General features: G+C 39.4%; 1 protein-coding gene across 2 annotated transcripts in view; it reads right to left on the bottom strand.

Annotated features, from left to right (window-relative positions):
• ASCC3 (activating signal cointegrator 1 complex subunit 3) overlaps nt 1-22,392 on the bottom strand; it is a 199,323-nt gene that overhangs the window by 125,910 nt on the left and 51,021 nt on the right. For both annotated transcript variants that reach the window (XM_083433415.1, XM_083433414.1), the window contains exon 11: nt 7,243-7,407. In XM_083433415.1, coding sequence (XP_083289541.1) covers nt 7,243-7,407 — 165 coding nt within the window. The remainder of the gene's footprint in view (nt 1-7,242; nt 7,408-22,392) is intronic.

Below are 22,392 nucleotides of genomic sequence, written 5' to 3'. Positions count from 1 at the left end.
CACATTCAAAATAGAAGATTTGAGGGTGTGTTGTTGTGGTCAGAACCTGAACTGAACTTGTAGTCCTTTCTCAAAAAACCCACTTCGGATTTAGATCAACTCAATTTAGAAAGCCAAAGCCAAGTTGCTTCCATGGTTAAACAACCGAGTCAGAAGGCTCTAGAAATACTGCAAATCAGTTCAGTTCTGGCATTGAAGGAGGCTTTCAAAATGTATCTTTTTACTATTGTCTTCGCTTACAAGAATTTTTGTGATCTACCTCATTATCTCTCATGTAGCTTACTTGTCTGCGCCAGCTCTGCCTGTGGTTCTATAGCAATATTTCTCTCTGAGGGTCACTTTGTGAAATCTTAGCTCTGAAAAGCAACTAACAAATTACCAGAATGAACAAACAAGCAAGCCACATCACTCAGCTATCTGCAGTAGGTCCTGATAGGTCTTGCAGTGGACCCAGCACTTATCTACAGAACGTGCTCTTGCTCTCAAACCATGGCACTAAGAACTGTGTGTATGCTCCAGATGGAGAACACTTGAGGCAAGATCTTCAAAGCACATGGAGTTCAGAACAAGAAGAAGCTGAACAAAGTTGATGATGTTAAAGAGCCTAGCGGCATTAAATTTATAAAGCAGAGCAAGGATTTTCTCAGTTCATGTTCAAATCCATTAATTCTGATATTCACTTGAGTGTGCTCAGAACTTTATGGAAACTTGGTACTGACTGGTTTAACCTCTATGTAACTTTACTGAAGCTATCTGTTTTCTGGGCCAGTGTTTGAAGACTGGGGTCAAATGGATGGGGGAAGAATAGACTAAAACTGAACCCAGAAAACAAAAAACGAGGTGAGGAGGAGGAAGAACGGCTGTGGTCTGGAGAGGGAGATGTCTGCCTGTGAGTGATTGTATCCCTGTGATACAATAATGAAAGGCCTGGAGGATATTCCTGGATCCAGCATTGATTCCTAAGTTGTCCGTACAAGTTGTTGCTAGGAGTGGCTTTATCTGTCTTTGGCTAGTAAGGGGGCATTCCCCTTTCAGACAGATCAGATGGATGCATGGTTCTGGATCTCTCAGGCTTGATTACTACAATGCACTTTGCACAGCACTCCCCCCCCCCCAGACAGTTTTGAAATTTCACCTGGTACAGAATGCTGCTGCATGTCGTCTAACAGGTGTTGATAAGGCAGAAGGCTTTCCAACCTTTTCTGTGGTTGTCAGTTTGCTCCAGGGACCTAACTTACGTATTTCTTTCAAGGGAGAAACTTTTTTGTGTCTGTTTCAAATCTGTATAGGTGTGCTTTTCTTGTGCTTACTGTTTTGTTTTTAAATCTCATGCAAGCCACTTTGAACTGCTGCAAAAGGAGTACAGAAGTAGACAGACAAACAAACAAAAAGAGGCAAAGAACCAACAAGGACTTGTTTTTGATTTTTTTGAAAAGCAATTTAATTTGTACACCAAGTAGTCTGAAAGCAACGCTGTTCCACATTATGATGGTAACACCGAAACGGATTTGAGTCAAAGAGCAATCCTGTCATGATTTATAGGTGTATCTAATTGACAGGTAACTGTAACAGTGTGAGGAAATATGGGAAGCGTATAATTTTTGCAATTACTGAAACTAGTGCATGAAAAAGAAAAGAAGGGTGTAGGCAGTTTTTATGGTTCTTTCCAAAATGTTTTTCAGTGACACCTAATCTTACTGCAAGTAGTTTGAGGGGGAGATCAGTACTATACAGTATTATGAACTGTTCAGAGTAGCTCTCTGCATGTCTTAAAATGGCATCATGGCACTGAATGTGACATTTGGAAAACCAGAAATATATTTTTGATAAAGATAGTAAGTTCAAATATTAAACAACACTTTTAAGGTTCATCTCCAGCAGCTTTAGATGCCACATAGATTGAAATGTACTAAAAATTTAACATGTGATTATAGCTGCAATACCATGCTCTTGATACTGAATTTACTATGACTGGGAATGGAAGAATTCTGAAGAGAGATTATGAGGTTAATTGGAGACACGGCTGAATACTTTAATCCCTCATGATGCAAATATACTACCATTGAGTTATTTTAAGGGAATTAGTATTTAGCTAATTGCAGCAAAGATTTGTAAAGCTGAAAAAAAGGGGGGTAGTGGCAGGTGTGAGAATGAACCGCCACCAACAGAATGGTTCCAGAAGATATGGTCAACAGCTTTTATGACCCAAGTTTTGTTAAGAGTATACGGAGACAGACAACAAAACTCACTGAAAATTGAACTTTTTCATTATGTATTAGAATGACAAATTAACAAACTGATGATTAACACCACCAGGTAATGCTTTTAGAATTTCCATGAAAGCTTATTTTTAATTAAAATATATTAAAAGTCTGCATGGTAATGTTTTCTGCCTGCAAATTTTTACTTTGGATTTTGTGAGTACAGCAAATCTTACCTGCCAGTGGTGAGAGAAAGCCCAACACACTTGAACTCAACACTCTTGGGCACACATATACACAGGACAAAGAGCGCCCCACTTTCCAATCATGCCCTCTTTCCACTCATCAAATGATCAATCTGATGAACGGCGAGGAGTCAATTAGCACTCCTCTCAGAGAGCTGAACTACCTCAGCACCACGCCTGAAATCCATGTTACATGGTCAAGCCACATTTCCAAAAACCCCATCCTGTTTCTCCTTTGCATCGCAGCAGTGGGAAGAGCAATTTGCAAGAAAGAGGCAGTGCTTAGCCCATTTCCTATCTGCTACTTACTCCCTACAGTCCTCCTTCCCACTGTTTACCCCTCAGCCAAGCTTCAAAAAAAATGTTGCTTTCCTGACATTGAAAGAACACATCAGAACTCTCTCTCTCTCTCTCTCTCTCTCTCTCTCTCACACACACACACACACACACACCCGTAAGTTAATGGAGACTGACAGATAGGATGGAGGACTGTAATTTTGGAAGACATAAGATTCAAGTCCTACAACAGAACTATTTGTTACCATTAAACCTCTATCAGGAAACACCATGCTAAATACTTTTATTCAAGACAAACAACAACAGTGGGAGTCAGGGGGTCATAGCTGAGCACCAAATTCCATATCACAAACTGTTATGGGCCTATGCAAGCAGGCATTTCTACAATTGTGACTAAATATTCAGGGTTTAATTATTTATCCATCCTTAACTGCAACAATGTAAAGACACAAAACTGCAATAATGATTAGCATAGAAGTTATGCACAAAAACCAACTGGAAAGCATATGTGCCATCACTATTCAGAACAAAAATGCATTTGTTACTAGGCAACTACCTAACTGAGTAATGCTATATATGGGTTAATTCTAACAAATGAATTCTGGTGTTTAAAGTACTCTGGCCTCCTGAGCCTCTATTAATAGTAGTCTTAAATCAAAAAATAGAGGGAAAACCCACTAAGTGAAGACAACACTCAAAGCTTTGCAACTCTGCAGTATTCTGTGATGGATAAACATCCATACCTATTTTATGAAGCTTTCACACCTGATAGTTAAAAAAGGACAATCAAATTTCTTTTGTACGTGGTGTGAGCGTACCACAACAGAGGTTCCTGTAAATGCCAGATAGAATGCAAGAGAATCCCAACACACATTCGACCAAGCAAAAGTTCTGCATTTTTATTATAGAGCAATTTAAAATTAATAAATTAATTTTATTTTAATGAAATAAATTTCTATATTGCCCTTCACCCAAAGAACACAGGGCAGTTTACAATAGAAAAACACAAACATACATACCCATAACAACAAAAACAATACCCCCCCCCCCAGTTTAAAAGGTCATAGATTGTTTAAGTAAAAGGCCAAGGATGATAGACAGAGGAAGGGTTAGAATATGTATAGTGAGCATGGGAAATATTCTATTATTATGTCCCATCAGCACAAGGATTTCCATGTGTTCAGTAGGACTCCCCCCCCCATGCCATCCCCAAACCTGCCCCAGAGAGTTCAGGGAACACCTAGAAAAGACTTAGGGTGGGGTTGGGGGACAAGAAGGTAAAAACATTCCATTGCTGACGCAGAAATCCTTGCACTGATGGAATGATTGCCATAGTGCTACATTGGATTCCACACCAAGGGTTTGCAGCATTTGCACTGAAATTAATACAAATTGAATGTCCTATTTCAATGAGCACACCACCGCTTCTGGGTTTCTTATGGGGTCAACGTCCAGAGACACCTGCCAGCTTTGACAAATTGATCGCTGAATGAGTAATGCAATGAACAGCAGCAACACACCACTAATGAGGGAGAACGCAGGAGAAGTCAAAAAGAGGAGCAGCGTAATAAAGGGACAATGGTGCAGGTGCCTATTTAGAGAATAGAAAACCCTACAAAAAAGTGAATCTATGGGGCTTCAAAGTAGATGTAAATTCTGTGATTCTATAATCAGAAGCATTCGCTGCCTTAACAAAATCGAAGCAATGGATGGGAAGAGATAGATATCTGAAAGAGGAAGGCTTCTGTTTCCACCATTCCTGCTTAACCCCCTACCACCGCAAATATTCCCCCTTTCTCAAGGGTAAGATTTGGGAATCAGTGTGGGGTACAGGGGGCTGATGTGGAACTCCTTTGTTCTTATTGCAAACCTGGAGAGAGCTCACAAAAAATGCTGAGTTTTTCTCCCAGACTACTCCAATAGAGTTTAGGAAAAAGAAGCCAATTTCAAACTGAGACACCGGGGGGGGGGGTGCGGGGAGTGGGTGTTGGGAGACTTTTACCATCACTAATTTAGACAAAATGTCTAAGTCAGAAAAGGTAGTCATCAATGCACCAGCCAAATGAAGACCAGAAACTTAGAAATTTAAAGTGCACTAATTTGCTAAGTAGATATTACTGAACTGCATGGTTTTTTATTTAACTTTTTTTTCTATTTTAAACATTTAAGCATTTTCATCTTACATCCCTGTTATTTTCAGGAATGCACAATTTTAAACATCAAAGCTACAATTAGTTTCAGAAGAGTCTTTTGATGTTGTATCCACAGCATATGAGCAAAGCTCAAAGCCTTTTTCCACTAAAAAAAGTTTTGTCAATTCAATTTAAATATCTTGTAAAAGGAACCTTTAGAATTCACAAAGTGCATAATGTGCATTCGTGTTTTATACCCTTTTAGCTAAGGTCACATCAGCTTTTACCCTGCGAGATATGTAACTTGACCCCTGAGTTGAAGGGACCAAAATCTGAGCTCAGCAAAGCACATCAAAAAGACAGCTATCCTCCAACCCCCAACAATCATCTCATATACTGCTCTAATTCACAGTAGAATGCAAAAAAACCACCCCTAAACCCTTGAGTACTGGCACTCTTCCAATATTTGAACAAAGAATTGCTGAAAATTTTAAGCACCACTTTAGCTAACATCTTCGACCAGAGGATTTCATTTTCACACCTGTGCTATATTCAGTGTATAATGACATTAATGTTTCTTAACCAATGTTTAAATATTGTAAGAGGACTCAACACTTTCAGAGGGTTCCACGTGTCAAGAACTGTTCAATTTCAAATATGAAATCACAGAACTGAAACTACAGACAGGATTCTGCGGAAGCCCTGCACAATGGGGCTTGATCCTGTCTCTTCTTCTCCTGAGCACCCCCAACGCCCCCCTCCCCAATTTGTAAGAGGGATCAGGAAAACCCCAGAATAGTACATGGGGTAAGGGAATGGATCCAGCTGACAAGCTGCTATGGAACATTTGTAACAGTGTAATACTGAATCTCACCCACAGTATTAATACTTCCAGATATTCAACTACAATTCCCATCATCCTTGGACCTTGGACATATGGGCCAGGAGCAATGGCATTAGCAGTCCAACTATATTTCATATTCTGTCAGAGCAAGGATTTACTGTTGCCCAATGGAACTCCACCAACAGAGAGGAGTGCTTAACCCCAGAACAGATTATTGGAAAAAGGAGGGTGTGTGTAAAAAAGACGGGGAAAGTTGCATTGCACAAGCATAAACCATTGCACTGATGGAACAAGTAAACAGGATACCGCCCTCTGTACTAGTCTACAGGAATCACCCTTTTAATTTTAAATAAGGTCCTATAACTCCAAGATAGGAATAAATTGTCTGCTTCAGAGAGCCTAGCAAGAGGCATATATATTTTTGTTAAAAAATACTTAGGGTACTTAACTCCTGCAAAATTGGCCAAAATCAACAAAAACCATAATAACAAAGGCTGGAAATGTAAACTACAAGTGGAAACCTTCTTTCATATGTAGTGGTCGTGCCCAGAAATAAAAAAAATTCTGGGATTTACGATCTACGAAGAAATGAAAAATTTACTAAGAATCGCATTTCACAAAAAAATGGAATCATTCCTTCTTGGGATTCTGACAATACCCCAAAAGAAAGATTAAAACTATTTTTTCTATGTAGTGATGGCGGCTAGGGTACTAATAGCCAAGTACTGGAAGCGTGACCATATACCAACTAGAGAAGAATGGCTACAGAAGCTGAGCGAGTACTTGGAACTCGCTAAGTTGACTGAAGCCTTAAGGAATAAGGAATGGGAATACCTAAATATCTACCTATCGAGTCAAGGTTCAACAACCAAGATTTGGTTGTATTTAGAATAAACCCGTAAGTAGGAAAATGTCTCCTTATACCAAGATGAGGAATCTATTGAAATACAGAGAAATTGCTTTAGTTATAAGAAATGAACCACCGTGAGGTCGATGGAAGTCAAAAAACCAAAAATATAATCAAAACAGATCCACCCCAGAAGGGTCAGCATCTCGGTAGAGAAATGACATTCTGGGATGTCTATTATAGTTACCCTGATGTATACTTATGTTCTTACTTTTTGCATTTTCTCTGCTTTGCTGTTTTCTTTTTTCTTTCTTCTGTTTCTTTTTGTCTTGCCCCCTTTCTTTACTCTTCTTTTTTGTATTTAATTGAAATGTTTTTATACTTTGTTTCATTTGTATTTGTATAACAATTCAATAAAAAAATACTTATGAGTGTCTTATTTTAGGAATTATGTGATAGATTTTGAATTATTCCTTATTTTATTCATGTTACCAAAACAGAAAGTTTCCAGATTTACACATTTTCATCCTTCCTCTCTCTGTTGTCTTTCACAGCAGCCTTAATTGACAGCTACATGATCTGGAGGCAGCTTAGGCACAATGAAGGAACCAACTAGACTTCTCCATGTGCATTCTAATGTTTAATCTGGCAGCTCCAAAAAGGGTTTTGCACATACCTGACGTAAGGTGCGTGCCACTAAACTTTCCAGCACAGGTCCTCTATCTTCATGTAGAAGGTGCACTTCATCAAGAATAAGGAGCTTCACAAGTTGGGAGAGGGCTACATCTCCAACACTCTTCCTTGTCACAACATCCCATTTCTCTGGAGTGGTCACAAGCATCTGACAAAACAAAAGGAGCAGACACATTTTTATTTATTTTTTACTTTTTTAAAAAAAAACCCACACAAAATGAAAGAAACAAAAAGAAATGGCTAATAACAAGTTTGTAAACCAATGAAGACAAGCTTATTTTGCCAGTGCAGAATTCCACTGCCATTTTGTGTTACAAAGCACCCTGGACTCAAACCACTTTCCTCTGATCTCATTCTGAGCTATCCAATGTGGCTCTTACCTTTTTACAGTAGGCTATATTCAGGCCATACATACAGTACACCCCTACCTGCCTCCATTCAAGCACATAAGAAGTATAATCAACACAATCCAAGGACACATTCTAGCCAGGAAAAAGAATTCAAGGAGGGCGTGGAGCAGTGTCAGTAAGAGGTATGGCCTGGGGAGAGGCCTAGAGGGCAGAATTCAGTCTCCACACTTTAAGTTTCCCACGTTGCCTTAGCAAAACATTTCAGCTAAAACTTCTGAGTTATTCAAAAGCAGTGTTAGAAACTGAGATATGAAGGCTAGGAGCTAAAAGGCACCTTAAACCTAGGTTATGGGGGCAACAACGGAATGTCTAGGCACACTTTTTATAAGATGAAAATAAATGAACTGCATCTAAAATATCTGTTCATTTTTCACATCGTCTAGTCCTGACCCTGTTCACCCCCCTAATATTCTTAAGAGGGTCTCTTCTTGAATTAATTTTATAATGAATGATTTTAGAGTGTTGTTTGTGCTGTACTTTTGTACTGTTTTATTGTTGTTAGCCGCCCTGAGCCCGGCTTCGGCTGGGGAGGGTGGGATATAAATACATTTTATTATTATTATTATTATTATTATTATTATTATTATTATTATTATTATTCTCCAGTCTTCAGAAAGTAGCTGGAAGTGGGGAGGCAGAAAAAGGTCCTCCTTTCCTTCCATTTTGCAGTTTTAATCTGAAATCTTAGGCGCAGTACTGCATCCACAGCTTAGAAACTGCTTGTCCTAATGAAAGTCCCTGCTGCAAAATGCACCTAGAACAATGGGAGTTTCGAACACTGTTCAAAAGAGCTTCCTTCACAAATAAGAAGAACTTTGCAGATGTGTAAGAGGCAGACATCCAAAGCAAAGTGTGGCAACACTATCATTCTGAGGCCAGCTTCTTGGTAGGTTTGGAAGGGAAGTAGATTTTAATCTGATTAAACATCCCCTCTCAGACAATGCAGATCTAAAAGACCACAGCCCCAACTAACTTAAAAACAGCCGAGATCTCTCAGTCTTATTTCTTATCTAAAAGGAACATGAGCACTAATCCCTGAGAAAGCTGTGCACCTGGAAGTACTCTCAACGACGCATCATGCACTGACCTGCTCAGCTGGCCTTAGCATAGCACTGGAAATCCCTCTGTACCTTTCGGTAGGGAATCTAGCAGTCAAGGCTGTGGCTGGTAGACTGGCAAGTCCCCAGAGGACATTAAGGCCAACAAAACTTCATCACTTAATCAGGAAATTTCCTCCTACCATCCAATATATTTTGCCCTGCAAGGACTACATCTGAATAACGCTTACTGGGCAGTGTGTGTAGTTAAAAGGATGATTGTATCCATAAACTTCTTTAAATATGCCACCATTTCTTGCATTAACACTGCGGGATTAATCATGTCCACCAGAAATTCAGAGTAACTTCCTAGATGTTCACTGCCTGGCACTTATTGCTGAGATTTGAGAGAAGTTATCTGTTGTATATTTGCATTCCTGTGGTAGAAGTGATAAATCACCAGACTGGAAATAATAAATCTGAGGTTTCAAGGACATGCAAAAAACATTACCTTCCTCGTTCTGTAACTAGAAAAGCCAACTGATACCCATTAAAGCAGGACTTCCTATATAACTTCAAATTCAAGAACTACCTTATAAATGGGAACAATTCTAATCAGGCTTCAGCTACTATACAGAAGGTACAGCTTTAGATGTTAAAAAAAGGAGGCAAATTCTCATGTAACTTAAAGGGGGGGAAATATAATGAGCTTTTGTTTATTAGCTAACTTAGGACTGAATTTTTCTTGCTACACTTGAAAATGGTGCCTACTGGTTAAATAATTTATTCAATGTGGCCTTTATAATAGCAATACCTTCCCCAACCTGGTGCTCTCCACATGCTTTGGAGTACAACTTCCAGAGCTGCCAATGGTGAGATGTTTTTATTGTTTTATTATTTGTTGTTTGCTGCCCTGGGCTCCATTGGGAGGAAGGGCCTGATATAACTGTTTTGCTAGTCGGCATACTGAAACGGAACATGGACACTCTATTCTTCACTACCTATGGTTAACAGTCATTGATAGCTTCCCTTATGTAACTGGCTAACCTTTAAAGAAAAATTTTCTAAGCTACTAGCCATCACATATTTTGTGGACTATGTAAGTTGGTACTGCTTTTTTGTTTCTGTTGTTGCCTTCTGCCAACCAATGTGAATGGATGCCTTGAAAGTCAACTTCTAATGAAGTTGGTGTGTGTATGCTTGCACACAGGCACACACACAATTGTACAAATCTTTCACATTATCACTCTACTGAAACCTAAGCATCTAATGTATTTACTGATACAACTGGGGGGTGGGGTTATTTAAACATGGTCAAATTGTAAGGATGAAAGTTAAAACAAGCTTTAGTACAATAAGCTAAGTCTAAATGTTGTTTGAAAGGTGTAACGTGTGTTAATTTTTCATCCAGGATCCTGTAAAATGCCATGTGTATCTTTCTCCACACACAAGCATACGCAAGTGCACAGTCACCTATACTACTAAATGCTATACTATACCTATACTACTTTTACCTTTATACTGCTAAAGGTGGTAGTAGTTATTGTTTTGTTTGTTACTGTGTTATGTATTTTTTTGTTTTTATATTGCAACCTGCCTTGTGATCCTTGGATAAAAGGGTGGTATAGACATTTAATAAAAAAATAAACACAAATTTAAATTAGGAAATAAATAAATCTAAGGAGACCAGTTGGAGTTGCCCTACGTTCTCTTTTAAATGTGTAGGTTGATCTAAATGAATGTATACAAACCAGAACCAGCATGTGTGTGTTTGTTTTGCAAAAATAGAAGATAGCTAATAAATCTCTATGCCTATGCTATGTAATCTAATAAAACGTTTATAGATGCTGCAACACTCTATCTGTGGAAATAGAGGCAGAAATCTTCTGCTTTTGTCCACTTGCCAGGCAAATCCCTCTTTATCCAAACGAACCTTACTGAAAGTACTGTCACTGCCCTTATGGCCAAGCCAGCTAACAATCTACCCTAATAATAGCTAACAACTTCCAAGAGGCATAAGATTCTTAGAACTTTTGCTCCATTGGCGCTTTGGCTACGGTTGGATTCCAGGGATAGTTTGAAGGGACTTCCAAACCCCCTACAAGATCCATATAATGCAGAATATACAGAGGGGAAACAAATGTTCCCAACTACTAGATTATTCCACCAGATTATTTGTTTGTTAAATTTATATCCCACCTTTTCACCAAATGATGCTCAAGGAGGGTTAACCTAGAGCGTAGGAAGCTGTCAGAGTCAGACCACCGGTCAATTTAGCTGAGTTTTGTTTAACTGATTAGCAGCAGCTCAACCAGATTTCAAAGCGCTTTTCCTAGTCCTACCTGCAGAGATTGGAACGGGGAGCATGTGCTCCATCACTGAACTTTGACCCTTCCCTATTAAATGCGGAAGTTTAATGCAGTAGAAAAAGTGGTTTCCAATTATGTTAACTTTTAGACTGACTTGCCTGAGAAAATGAGAATAGCTAGTGACAAAAGAACAAATCAAAAGCCGAAAGCTACAGGCCAGCAGTCATAGCCAGTCAATTGTCCCTGCATCTCTCACAAGCAAGGGAAAGGGAATAATTCCCCGTCACCAGCATCTGGTTGCCTGATGTGGAAAAAGATGGACATGTTAGTCACATTAGACTCAGAGAATCGCAACAATACACTGTGTACAGGGAAGATACTGACTTTTAAGTCTTTGTATGTAATGATGGCGGCCTTTAACGAACCCACTCTAACTCCAAATAGTGAGTGTACAACCAGCATTTATAAAATGCCATCACACCACTACAGATGTAACTTATTACCACTTTGAAATGAGCCATGTCAACCACGAAAATTAGCAGCTGTAATTTTCATAGAACATTAATTAGCAAACTGTGATGAAATATATTTAGCAAGGCATATTAAGAATTTAAAGGTGTGAAATGCTACAAATGCAAGCTACTTAGCTAATTTGCCAAAGCTAAACTGGTACTGCTGCGATCACACACTTTCTTGTACCACAGCCCTGCTGTCACAATTTAAAATAAAACAGATGCATATTTTCTTCTTCTTCAGTTTTAAAGTATTTAGACACATTCGGCGCTAAGCGTAAAGCTCTTTTACGGCTGCATGTTGTAATTAAAAGTTGCTGATGGCACTCTAAATAACGACGTGAATTAAATGCGGAGTTCTGTATATTGTTATTCTGAAGACAGTGTGAACACATTGAGCACAGCTGCTAAGCAGTCTCCAGCATTGAATTTCAATAGGACTCTGACACAAACACCATTTAAACAAACTGAGGGAGAAAAACAGTGCCGGTGTCTGATGGACTGGACCCAAAGTTAGAAGAACAGTGCATGTCTTGCTAGACAATGCTGCTCGTTTTCAGATTTATGCCTAAGAATTTAGGCTCCTGTGAGGAAAGGAGAACAAACAGTCCGAAGATTTCCTCCTCTAAGTGCAGTTGTGTGAGTTGTTTCATCTCTGAGGCAAGATGAGTAGTTTACTGCTCATCTTGCCTAGAATTCTAACAGTGTAACCGAATTGCCTTGTAGTACTAAGTGCCAAGGCATGGGGTGGATGAATGAGGGGCTGTTTGTTCCTCCCCTCCATTTGCTGCATAGGATAGTTGGAAAGGAGATTTGGGCAAGAGCAGGTGTGGCTAACATGCAGCCATCCAGATGCTGTTTGAATCAGATGCCTATCAGTCCCAGCAAGTATGGCCAATAGTCAGGGATAATGGGAGGCGTGCCGAGGAGAAGGAAAAATATATGAAGTCTGAAGAAGGGCCTTTTAAGCTTCTAACAGTTTAGAATTATATTTGAAACATTGAGCTTCCAAAAGTGGGATATTGATTATGGTTGTAAGATACACTTTTCAGGTTACCTTCCCCAACCCACCCTCAGGATATGGTAAACCAGGGATAGGGAATTTATGGCCCTCCAGTTGTTAGACTACAACTTGCACCATTCCTAAGCTCTGGAAATGCTGCCTAGAGATAATGGAAGCTGTGAGTCCAACATCTGGAGGGCCACATGTTTCCCATCCCTGTGACAAACTGCTAGGTCTTAAGCACTCCCATGTCTACCACCCTACTCCAGTTTATTATTTCCTTTTGACATATCCAACATGGCACCTAGAGAAATGCTCAGTTCTTGACTGAGTAAATACGTTTCTACGTACTTGGGCAAGCCCTCAAAGTATTCGGAAATCTCTACATTCTCTTTCCAATTCAACTGTCTTTCTGGTAGGCACAAGACCACTACTAAAATTAGCTACTGGAATAAAGGGTTTTTAAAAATATTTACATGTGGTAAGGGGAATCAACACCCCCAATCCAACTGTGTTTGCAAGAAAATATTCAAGTACAGTGGCACCTTGTGTTACGTACTTAATCCGTTCCAGAGGTCCATTTGTAACAGGAAACCACTCGTAACATGCTGCCACACCGCTGGAGCACAACTTCCACTCGCATCCTGGGGCAAAAGTCGCAACAAGGGGCATCTACTTCTGGGTTAGTAGAGCTCGTAACCCACAGCATTCGTATGGGGGACGGTGCGTAACATGAGGTACCACTGTGGAAGCAACTCCCTATTTTTGTGCAGCCAGCATGCATACAACTGCTGATGAGCACACAGTTTTTGGCACCACAACCGCTGATGAGCACACAGTTTTTGGCACCACAACCGCTGATGAGCACACAATTTTTGGCACCGCAATGGGGCAGGGATGGAATGGGGCAGGGGCACAACAGGCTTACAGACGTTCTGTTGATGCGAGCGGTGCCTTGGAATGTAACCACCCACGTCAATAGGCAGTTGCCTGTATAACAACAAGGCGCTTGCCTAGAAATGCAAATCTCTGCTCACATCAATACATTCATCTAGGACAGGCATGCATGTCCAACTCCCAAGAGACTGTGATCTACTCCCACTATAAAAAAACTGGCAGTAATCTACCCATTGGATTGACCAGAGATGTTGAGCTTTTTGGGGGGAGGGATGAGCCAAAGCTGTTGAGCTTTTTTAGGGGGAGGTAGAGCCAATGTGATTGGGATCGAACAGGGACAGCCCACGATTGACCGGTATATTGCGATAAACCTGTTGGACATCCCTGATCTAGGAAATACAATTGGGGCAAAATGAGCAGTACAGTGAAGCTGGGTATATAGGTTGCCCATGGGAAGTGCACATTTCTATGCCACTAGCCCACGCTGGGTTGGGATAATCATAATTATTTTTGTCATCTCTTCTTTCTTACAGTGACCATGGCAAGCTTCACAGACAGTCATAGCATATTCATTTCGTGACACTGGAAAACCATTTCATTTTTAAAGGAGTTTTAGAATACCTTTCTATAGCCATGGTTTCTATTCTCAATGAGCAGCACTGCAAAGAGTTTTCATTTATATCACTATTACACCACTTCAGTTCTCTCAGCACAGAAACAGCCAGGAAATAAAGTGTCACATTTGGTTAATGAATTGAAACTCATGCAAGACATTTCAATCTGGTTTTCGTATTAGGGCATGGCCAAATAGAAATGGGCTAACTGTCAATATTTTGACTGTCAACTTACATTTCTCTCTGTCCATGTAATTTCTTCCCACACCCTCTTCAGTGGTGCCCAGATTAGTATTAGGAACTACTCCAGAACTAGTTCCATCACTGGGTAAGTATAGAATAAATGCGTGCAGAAGTCCAAAACCGCTGGTCAATCAAAAAATTAATATCAGCTAACAAAAGTGCAACATTTAAGACTTTGGATACAGATATTTAGGTTCCAATCCTATGTCGTGTTACCTGGGATTGAGTCCCATTGAATGAGGTGGGACTTACTTCTCAGTATACACCGGATTGCAATGCAAGAAAAAAAGTATTGTAAAGGCTGCTATTGCTATGCTAAACCTTTGCTCATTTCCACTCGCTCCCCTGCCCCCAAGAATGCATTAACGGGAAGCATGTCACAAAAAAGCAAACTTAATTTGGAACACTGCTAGGACAACCTAGTGCTATAGTGCAATGGAAGCATGACCAATACCCATTCCCCAAAATGGGAACTTTTTTTGCCATGAAAAGTTACAGTCTTTCTGTAAAAAGCTATGGATCACGCACAGATTGCTACAGATTCTACATGACTATCTAGAAAGTCTGAGGGTGCAAATCAACTGGACTGCAGGAGCGCACATGACCATCCCAGTATATTCAAGAGCAAAAATAAGCCTGATAGCACACTGAAGTTGTCTTTGCAGGAGTCCTAAAATTTCACTTAGTAACTACAAAATTCCTATATTCCATCTTTGAAATACACTATCTGGACAACTTACAATAAAGTGTTACAATCATAATAAAGTTACTAATGCATTAAAATAAATGAAAATTAGCACCCTTATAAATGCAGCATCCAGATACAGATCAACTGGAGTTAAAAAGTTAAAACCCCAGTGAAATTAAAAATGCATTCACCTCATGGTAGAAAGGCACCAGATTGCCAGGCTAGCATTCTCTGGGGAGAGAAATTTTAGAGCTGGGCATCAGCACAGAAAAGGCCTTCTCCCAGGTAGCCACCTGCCACATTTCAGATAGAGGGGGAGCCCACAAAAGAATACCTTGTGAAGTACAATGTGCTCATAATGGCTCTCTCCCGGTTAATCTAACAGCTGTATTCTGAATGGATCACTGAGACCAGCTATCTCTGTTCGAGCTGGAAAAAGTTGTTCCATGTCACTGAACATGTAACATGCTCACAGTAACATTACGACAGAAATATTTTTTTAAACAAAAACAAAAAAGACGTTGAAGCTCTCTTCATCCAGATATCCACATAAAACCAGAAGTCAGGGAAGATGCTCACCCTCAATTTAAACCTATCAGTACAGAAAAAACCATGTCAAGATAACGGAGGATAGCAGAGTTTTCTTGTGACATCTCAACTATTGCATGCCAGAAGTGGGTGAGACCAGAAACTGTGGTGGATGTAGAACTAGAATAGTAAAGATGGTAACAAAATGTGACTCTGCTGAAGATGCATAGTTGCTTAACTGGGTATAAGCTTTAATAGTTTACCAACCAATTAAACTGATTAAGGCTTGCATCTATATTTGTATAATAATCAGCAAACATATCCAAAGATAAAAGGACATAAGGGAGCAGAGAGGAGAAAGTGCAAAGAAGGAAGGATAAGATGGGGGAAAGTCATCAGAATAAAGCATATTATGGTATACTGATAAAAAGCAGCATCAAAACAGTATTCCAGTACATTTTTCTAGGGTAAGTAAGTCTGTCTACACAAAGCACATTTTTAGCCTCCAGAACAAAAGAGGAGGAACAGCTTGTGTGCTTTGTGAAATCCAACACTTGTATTGTAAAATACATAATTAGCTTCTCAGTCTGCAAGTTTAAATAATGATTTAAATGTTTTAAACAGGAGAGAAATTCCATATTATTATCCTGCTTTCTTTGCTCTAATTCATTTCACTAATCATGGTTATATCAACTCCAATACTCCAGTGTCAGCTTTGACTGATGCCAATAAGCTTCTTAATCAGGTATGACAACTTTCAGCTAGCGTGCCTCATTAGCACACAGCAATCCTGTTCATAATTTTCTCTTTCCCCCCACATTTCATTGCCCATTTTAACAGGCGATTCTGTCAAAAGTGTGAGGTATGAATCAGGCATGGGGAACATCCAGGCTGCAGGCCAGATTAGGGCCATAAGCCACACATACCTGATGTCATACAGAGTTTCATGTATGGCACAGGCATGACCCCCTGCTGAAAGTGAGGTATGCAGGTACCACCAATCAGTAGCATCTTCAAAACCCTTGTGCCTTTTTGGTGGGGAGCAGGAATACTTTTTATTAGTTTTCCAATATTTCCCCAATAATAGCTAAATTATAAAATTATTACAAAACCCTTCTGCCTTTGCCTGCACAACTTTATTTCAAACCATGTGACAACGTTCACCTACTGAAATGGCCCACGGGAGTTAGGGGAGGTGAGTATCTGTCCCTCTGGCTAGATCAGATTCCCTACCCCTGTGTAGTGAAAGCTGATTGACAATTTGTTAAGAAAATATTCAATTCTGAAATATGAAAAAAATGTGATATAAAGCAAAATGAAACAAAAACCCAGTGTTTTTCTTTTCCTGTACATCACAGGGACCTGACTGATTGTGATGGAAGACACGCACAGCTAAGAAATCCTACCATCCTATTATCCTGCCTTCACAGAGGGGATTCCTTACATCTAGGAAATGCATTTTGGCTTTCCAGCATGGTAGCTTATTGGCGGCCACATAGTGCAATTAAGTCTCCATCACATACTCTTCCTTCATTCTCTAGGGAGGAAGAGAATGTTTGTTCTATGACCATGTTAGACTATTTGTCTCGCTCAGGCAGAGTGCTTCTCCATCGCCTGCTAACTTACTCTTTCAACCAGGATAACAGGGTTGAACTTAAAGATATTCTGCATCAACAGCACATGCTCTGCTACTAAGCTGCAGTCCCGACCCACTGCTTTATTTCAGACCTAAGTTCTAGTACACAGAGTCAAACTACATGTTGCAAGACAATCATAGCGATCCAAGCCCCCTGTTTGTAATGGGATGGGAGTGTGTTGGGGATGGGGATATATCTGCAATAAAGGATTGGCAGATATGTAAAATGGTTAACTGTTTTTAGTCAGTTTTGTTTGTTTGTGCCAACTGAGTTCAGAAATGCAAATTAAGCCCAGCTGGAGGATGAGCCTCTGAGAGCTAATTTCAGAGGAGACTTGGCAAGTGTAGGAGGGATTAAGCACTACCTTTTCCTGATCTGCCCCTAAAAACCCTGCCTCCATCCTGCCTGTGAATTTTATTACTTCAGCAAATGTGAACTAAGGGTCTCTTCCTTTGCATGCTCCAACATATGCAGGAAAAATAGTCCCTCTGCTTTCCCCCATCTTCTCCATAATGTAACATATGAATTAGTTCTATGGTTCTTTCATTCTCAAATATGACCTACTCATTCTTCATTAGAGACAAATCAGTGAAGGGGATTCATTCCTGCAAAATTACACCATTCCCCAAACACTAAGACCTCAAAAAGCCTTGGAAAATCAAACTGCTGCTGTTGTTTGTTTTTTAAAAAAACCCAACAACAATTCAGCAGATACACTCAAAACAAAATCAAAATACCTAAACAAAGGCAAAACTTGTGCAAGCAAAACAAGTGCCTCAGGGTTATATTCAGTTGGTATCGGTTAGCTGACAGAATGTTATTTGATTCAGCATATTTGATTCAGGCTTGGGTCAGAAGAACAGGGATCAAGGTGATCATTGGTGCTTTCCCCACAAAAAACCTCTGCTCTCAATAGCTTGGGGACACTACAGAACAGCAGGGAGATGATGCAGAAGATCACCTTCATCCTTGCTGCTGCTTTGATTCAGCAGTCTTCCATCAAGACCTTCTGAAATCAAAGAAATGGCAGGAGGATGCAATCTGCAGAAGCAGTGTTTAAACTACTTAAGCTTTATAGCGGCTTTAGCTTCCCATTTAAACTTCCATCATGTAAAGATTGCACACATTTCTAATTTAAAAGGAGAAATCAAAATTAAAAGATTGCTGATTTCCCTTAACTGCAAGTTGGTCAAACAGGGAGTAAAATCACGCTGGGAACAACAGCGTTTTACTTTTAAGGCTTTTAGCATCTGAGAGGTAAAGATTAATTTGTGCGTTTCAATTAAGCAGCTGAAGTAAATTCAATCTGATGGCTACTGAATTGGCAAACAAAATTATTCTGCATGAATTTCAAAAGAAAGCCCAGTACACTAAACTGTTATAAAGTCATTTTGCATGCACTGATACTATGGTTATATATATAATACCCAATTTGTTCTTCATTTCTGCTTTTAGATTAAATGTTAAGTACTATTGGATTCCTCGGTGTTGTTTCTTATTCTATATAATCATCAGACTAAAAGACAGAATGTTTTTGTTTTTTAGAAAAAGAACAAAAAGAAAGCAAGAATTACTGTGTTCCTCCACTTCCATTTTGTCATCCCTCCCCTACTCTCCACATTTCTCACCATTCAAATCCATTTCTCTGCTCAAGAATATTCACTCAACAAGCACAGCTGTTATTCTGAAATCTTTACAGCTAAATCAAAGATAATTGGACTTCAGAGTACTTTTAAATTGTAGCCTAGGAAAAGAATCTAGCTTAATGCATCATTTGCATTACCTATAAAGACTGCTTTTCTATCCTTTTAAATTTATAGTGCTTTTTGTATGGGGGGAGCACAAAAGAGTTATACAGTAGTTTTACAGATATGTGGATTTCTTTGCACAAAAGGGTTTTATGAGAAGCTATTAAATCTTGCAAAAGTAAAAAAAAATCAATAACCAACTCTGGGAATTCTACAATGTTTAAAGTTATTAATACAAGTAATGAAATATTTCTCATAAGTGGGTCCTATTTGTTTTATGAACAGTATGTTGTAAAAATCATATTTGCACTCAACGCACAGTAAAAAGGATCATCATTTGGTGAGATTTTTAAAAAACCCTAATGCAATCAAGCATTAACAGATTCACAAAGCAATTATATAAAGGGAAATTAGTAAAGCTTTATTGTTATAGCAGTTTAAAATGATACAGATCATTATACCAGTGTTTGCCTGAAAAAACAAATAATGTAATGTTGTAATTCTGGCATGAAGTTGCATACAATATCACCACTTTGCCACAGCAGTCAGTATACCATATCCTAAGCAGTTAACACATGAGCATAGAAAGCCCTGCAGCTGTACTGTTAGGTATTCCACATCTGTCTCTGTAAAAATATTATTAATAAGTCTAGTAGTAACAAGTTGGCCATTTATTAAACAAGCACTAATTGCAATCATATCTGGCAAAACATTGCAAGGAGGGCAGCTAGTTATTATTGTTGTTGCTACTTTTCAAGGAGGAAAAAGGAATTCTGCCTTTAAATGCTTTCCACTAGCACCCAGAGCACTGAACTGCAAGCCGCTTTGTGCGACTCTGCAAATGATCGTCAGAATGAGCATCTTTTGGTCCACAGGACAGGTGGTTTGCTATTCCTCTTCTCATCTTGCTCTTCTGCTTCATTTCCCACCAGATGACGAGCCCTCTTGGGGCAAAGTCTCTCTCTTTTTTATGTGGAAAGCAGAACAGGTTTTAGAAATTCAAATTGAAGTTTGTGATAGTAAGCAGTTACAAGAGAAAAGGCTTCAAAGCGAAAAACAATTTAAAACTTTGTGAGGCAGGTGCACTTGCTAAATAGCTTATTCAAAGCATTGCCAATGGTTGACATCTGCAGTCTCAATGCTGTGTTGTGGAGGGCAATAGGAAATCACCGCTCTGATTTCCCAAATCCTGCAGCAATCCTACAGAAGCACCATGCAAAAAGCATGACAAGGACCATTTGTAAGCCAGAGATAATAGAACCGTGAATTTTGAAGCAAAAAGTTTTCCAGCATCTTCCTAAAGGTTCCCTTTCCATTTATGAAGCCTGACTCTGAAAAAAATAACCTTAACAGATTTTGATTTTGCATTAATATAAACATTTAATAAGATTTAAAAAAATAAAAAATACTTATCGGATGATGAAATGTCACTACAAAATGTTTGCCTGCATGAATTAAAACAAGACTATTAGTGTGTTATCATCACGTTTTACAAATATTAAATCAGATCTAAAACTGACTAGGTAAACTTTCAGAGCAGGGATGGGGAGCTATTCAGATGATGTTGGACTTCTAGCAATCATCAGCTGCAGTCAGCATGGCCAGTAATGAGGGTGACAGATGTAGTTCAGAAATATTCAGAAGACCACACATTCCTCATTCCTGATTTCGGGGAAGTGTCACTAATTTAATCTAATGTACTGTATGGATTTGAAATTCACCCTGAATTCACTATAAACATTCTTTTAACCAATGTGGAGATGAAGAAAAGGTGGATGAAAGGTTTGTAGGCAAAAACATTGCTAGCTTGGGCTATACTGAATTGAAAAGTAAAACATTTCACCCTTTTTTATTTTACAAAACATTAGCTCTTCTACAGCATCATATATTGGATTAACAACTACAAGAATTAAGAAACACATTTTGTTCACCTGCAGGTGACACTGTTGGACCAGTCCATGAAAACACATAAGCAACAAGCAGTAAATATTCCTTTTCAGCGTGCTCAACTGTTTTGGATTGATGAGGGATCCAAAGAAAAACATTATTTCTTCTTTTTATGTTAGCCCTTTAAAGTTGTACAACAATAAACCTCAGCATAGCTATTAATTTAACTATTTCATTTTTAGGCCTACTAACACTGATTTTTTTCAGACAGTGAGTAAAATAAATGGAAGAGTGTGCATACTCGAAACTAAACCTTCTAAGCAAAAAGCCTGCTTCAATCAACCAGAACATATATAGTTTTGAAATAAAAAAGCCTTTATTCTAAAAGGGGATTAAACAATTTTGTCATTTAAAAAATAGGAGAGGGTTCACAAGGAAAGGAGGCAGAATGAAATCAACATACTTTAAAAAAGGAAAGTCATTTTTTGGCAATATTTAAATTACCATTAGTAATTTAAAAATAATAAAATATATACTACCTTTCCCAAAATTCAAGGCGCCGTACTCTGCTCTTATTTAGCACTTACTGAACATTCACATTTCTTTGTACAAATCACCTCCCTCCCCTCTATCATCCCAGTCAAAATTAGGACCCCTTGGCTGCCATTTAAGAGGAGGAGGAGGAATGCAGTTGTGGCCACAAATCTAACACACCATCTAGCTGGGTTTTGAGCAGCATTAGAAAGTAGTTGCATGTTACAAAGGGCTAATCAGGAGAACGAGCATGCTTGCAGAATGGTACAGATGACTGTTTTGCGAAGCGCTTACTTGAATACGTTGGTAACTAGTAATCTGCCATCATCACCTGTTAGTGTGTCACAAGCAGGAACCTTGAAAGCTGCCTTATATTAGGCCTGTCTACCTGTCCATCGAAACCAGTACAGTGGTGCCTCGGGTTAAGAACTTAATTCGTTCCGGAGGTCCGTTCTTAACCTGAAACTGTTCTTAACCTGAGGTACCACTTTAGCTAATGGGGCCTCCTGCTGCCGCACAATTTCTGTTCTCATCCTGAGGCAAAGTTCTTAACCCGAAGTACTATTTCTAGGTTAGTGGAGTCTGTAACCTGAAGCGTCTGTAACCCGAGGTACCACTGTACTGCCTGTTAGGACTGTCAGTGGTTCTCCAAGTCCTAGTCAATCCTCTTGCCTTGACTGTACCTGGGACCAGCTGCAACAGAATGCATGAGCTCTACCACTTAGCTGCCCAGGTATAACAGTATTCCATATGACAAAGTGATACAGAAAACCCACAAAGTATGCATGCAGAGGGTAGAACTCAGCACACTGCTAAGTGGGACATGAGTGTGGGGAATGAGGTCCAGTCACACAATAAGACTTCCTCCTTCTCATGCCCCTCACACCACCTAAAACTGTTCTGGGTTTCCCCTCAAACCCCCAGAACATTTTTTTTTTGGGGGGGGGGGAACGGGTGGGAAGAGAGAGGCAGAAAGTTAGGTTGTGCAAGCAGACCTCATTTTGTGCATGGAACAACTAGTTGAATCCTGCCTCGAGCTCTTTGTGCAATGAATCAAGCATAAAAATGTTTAGATGTTATGGTCTG

The sequence above is a fragment of the Podarcis tiliguerta genome, assembly GCF_965153285.1.
Source record: "Podarcis tiliguerta genome assembly, chromosome: 3".
Taxonomy (NCBI): Eukaryota; Metazoa; Chordata; class Lepidosauria; order Squamata; family Lacertidae; genus Podarcis; species Podarcis tiliguerta.
The sequence above is the reverse complement of the archived record's forward strand: the minus strand, read 5'-3'. Positions and strand labels throughout refer to the sequence as shown.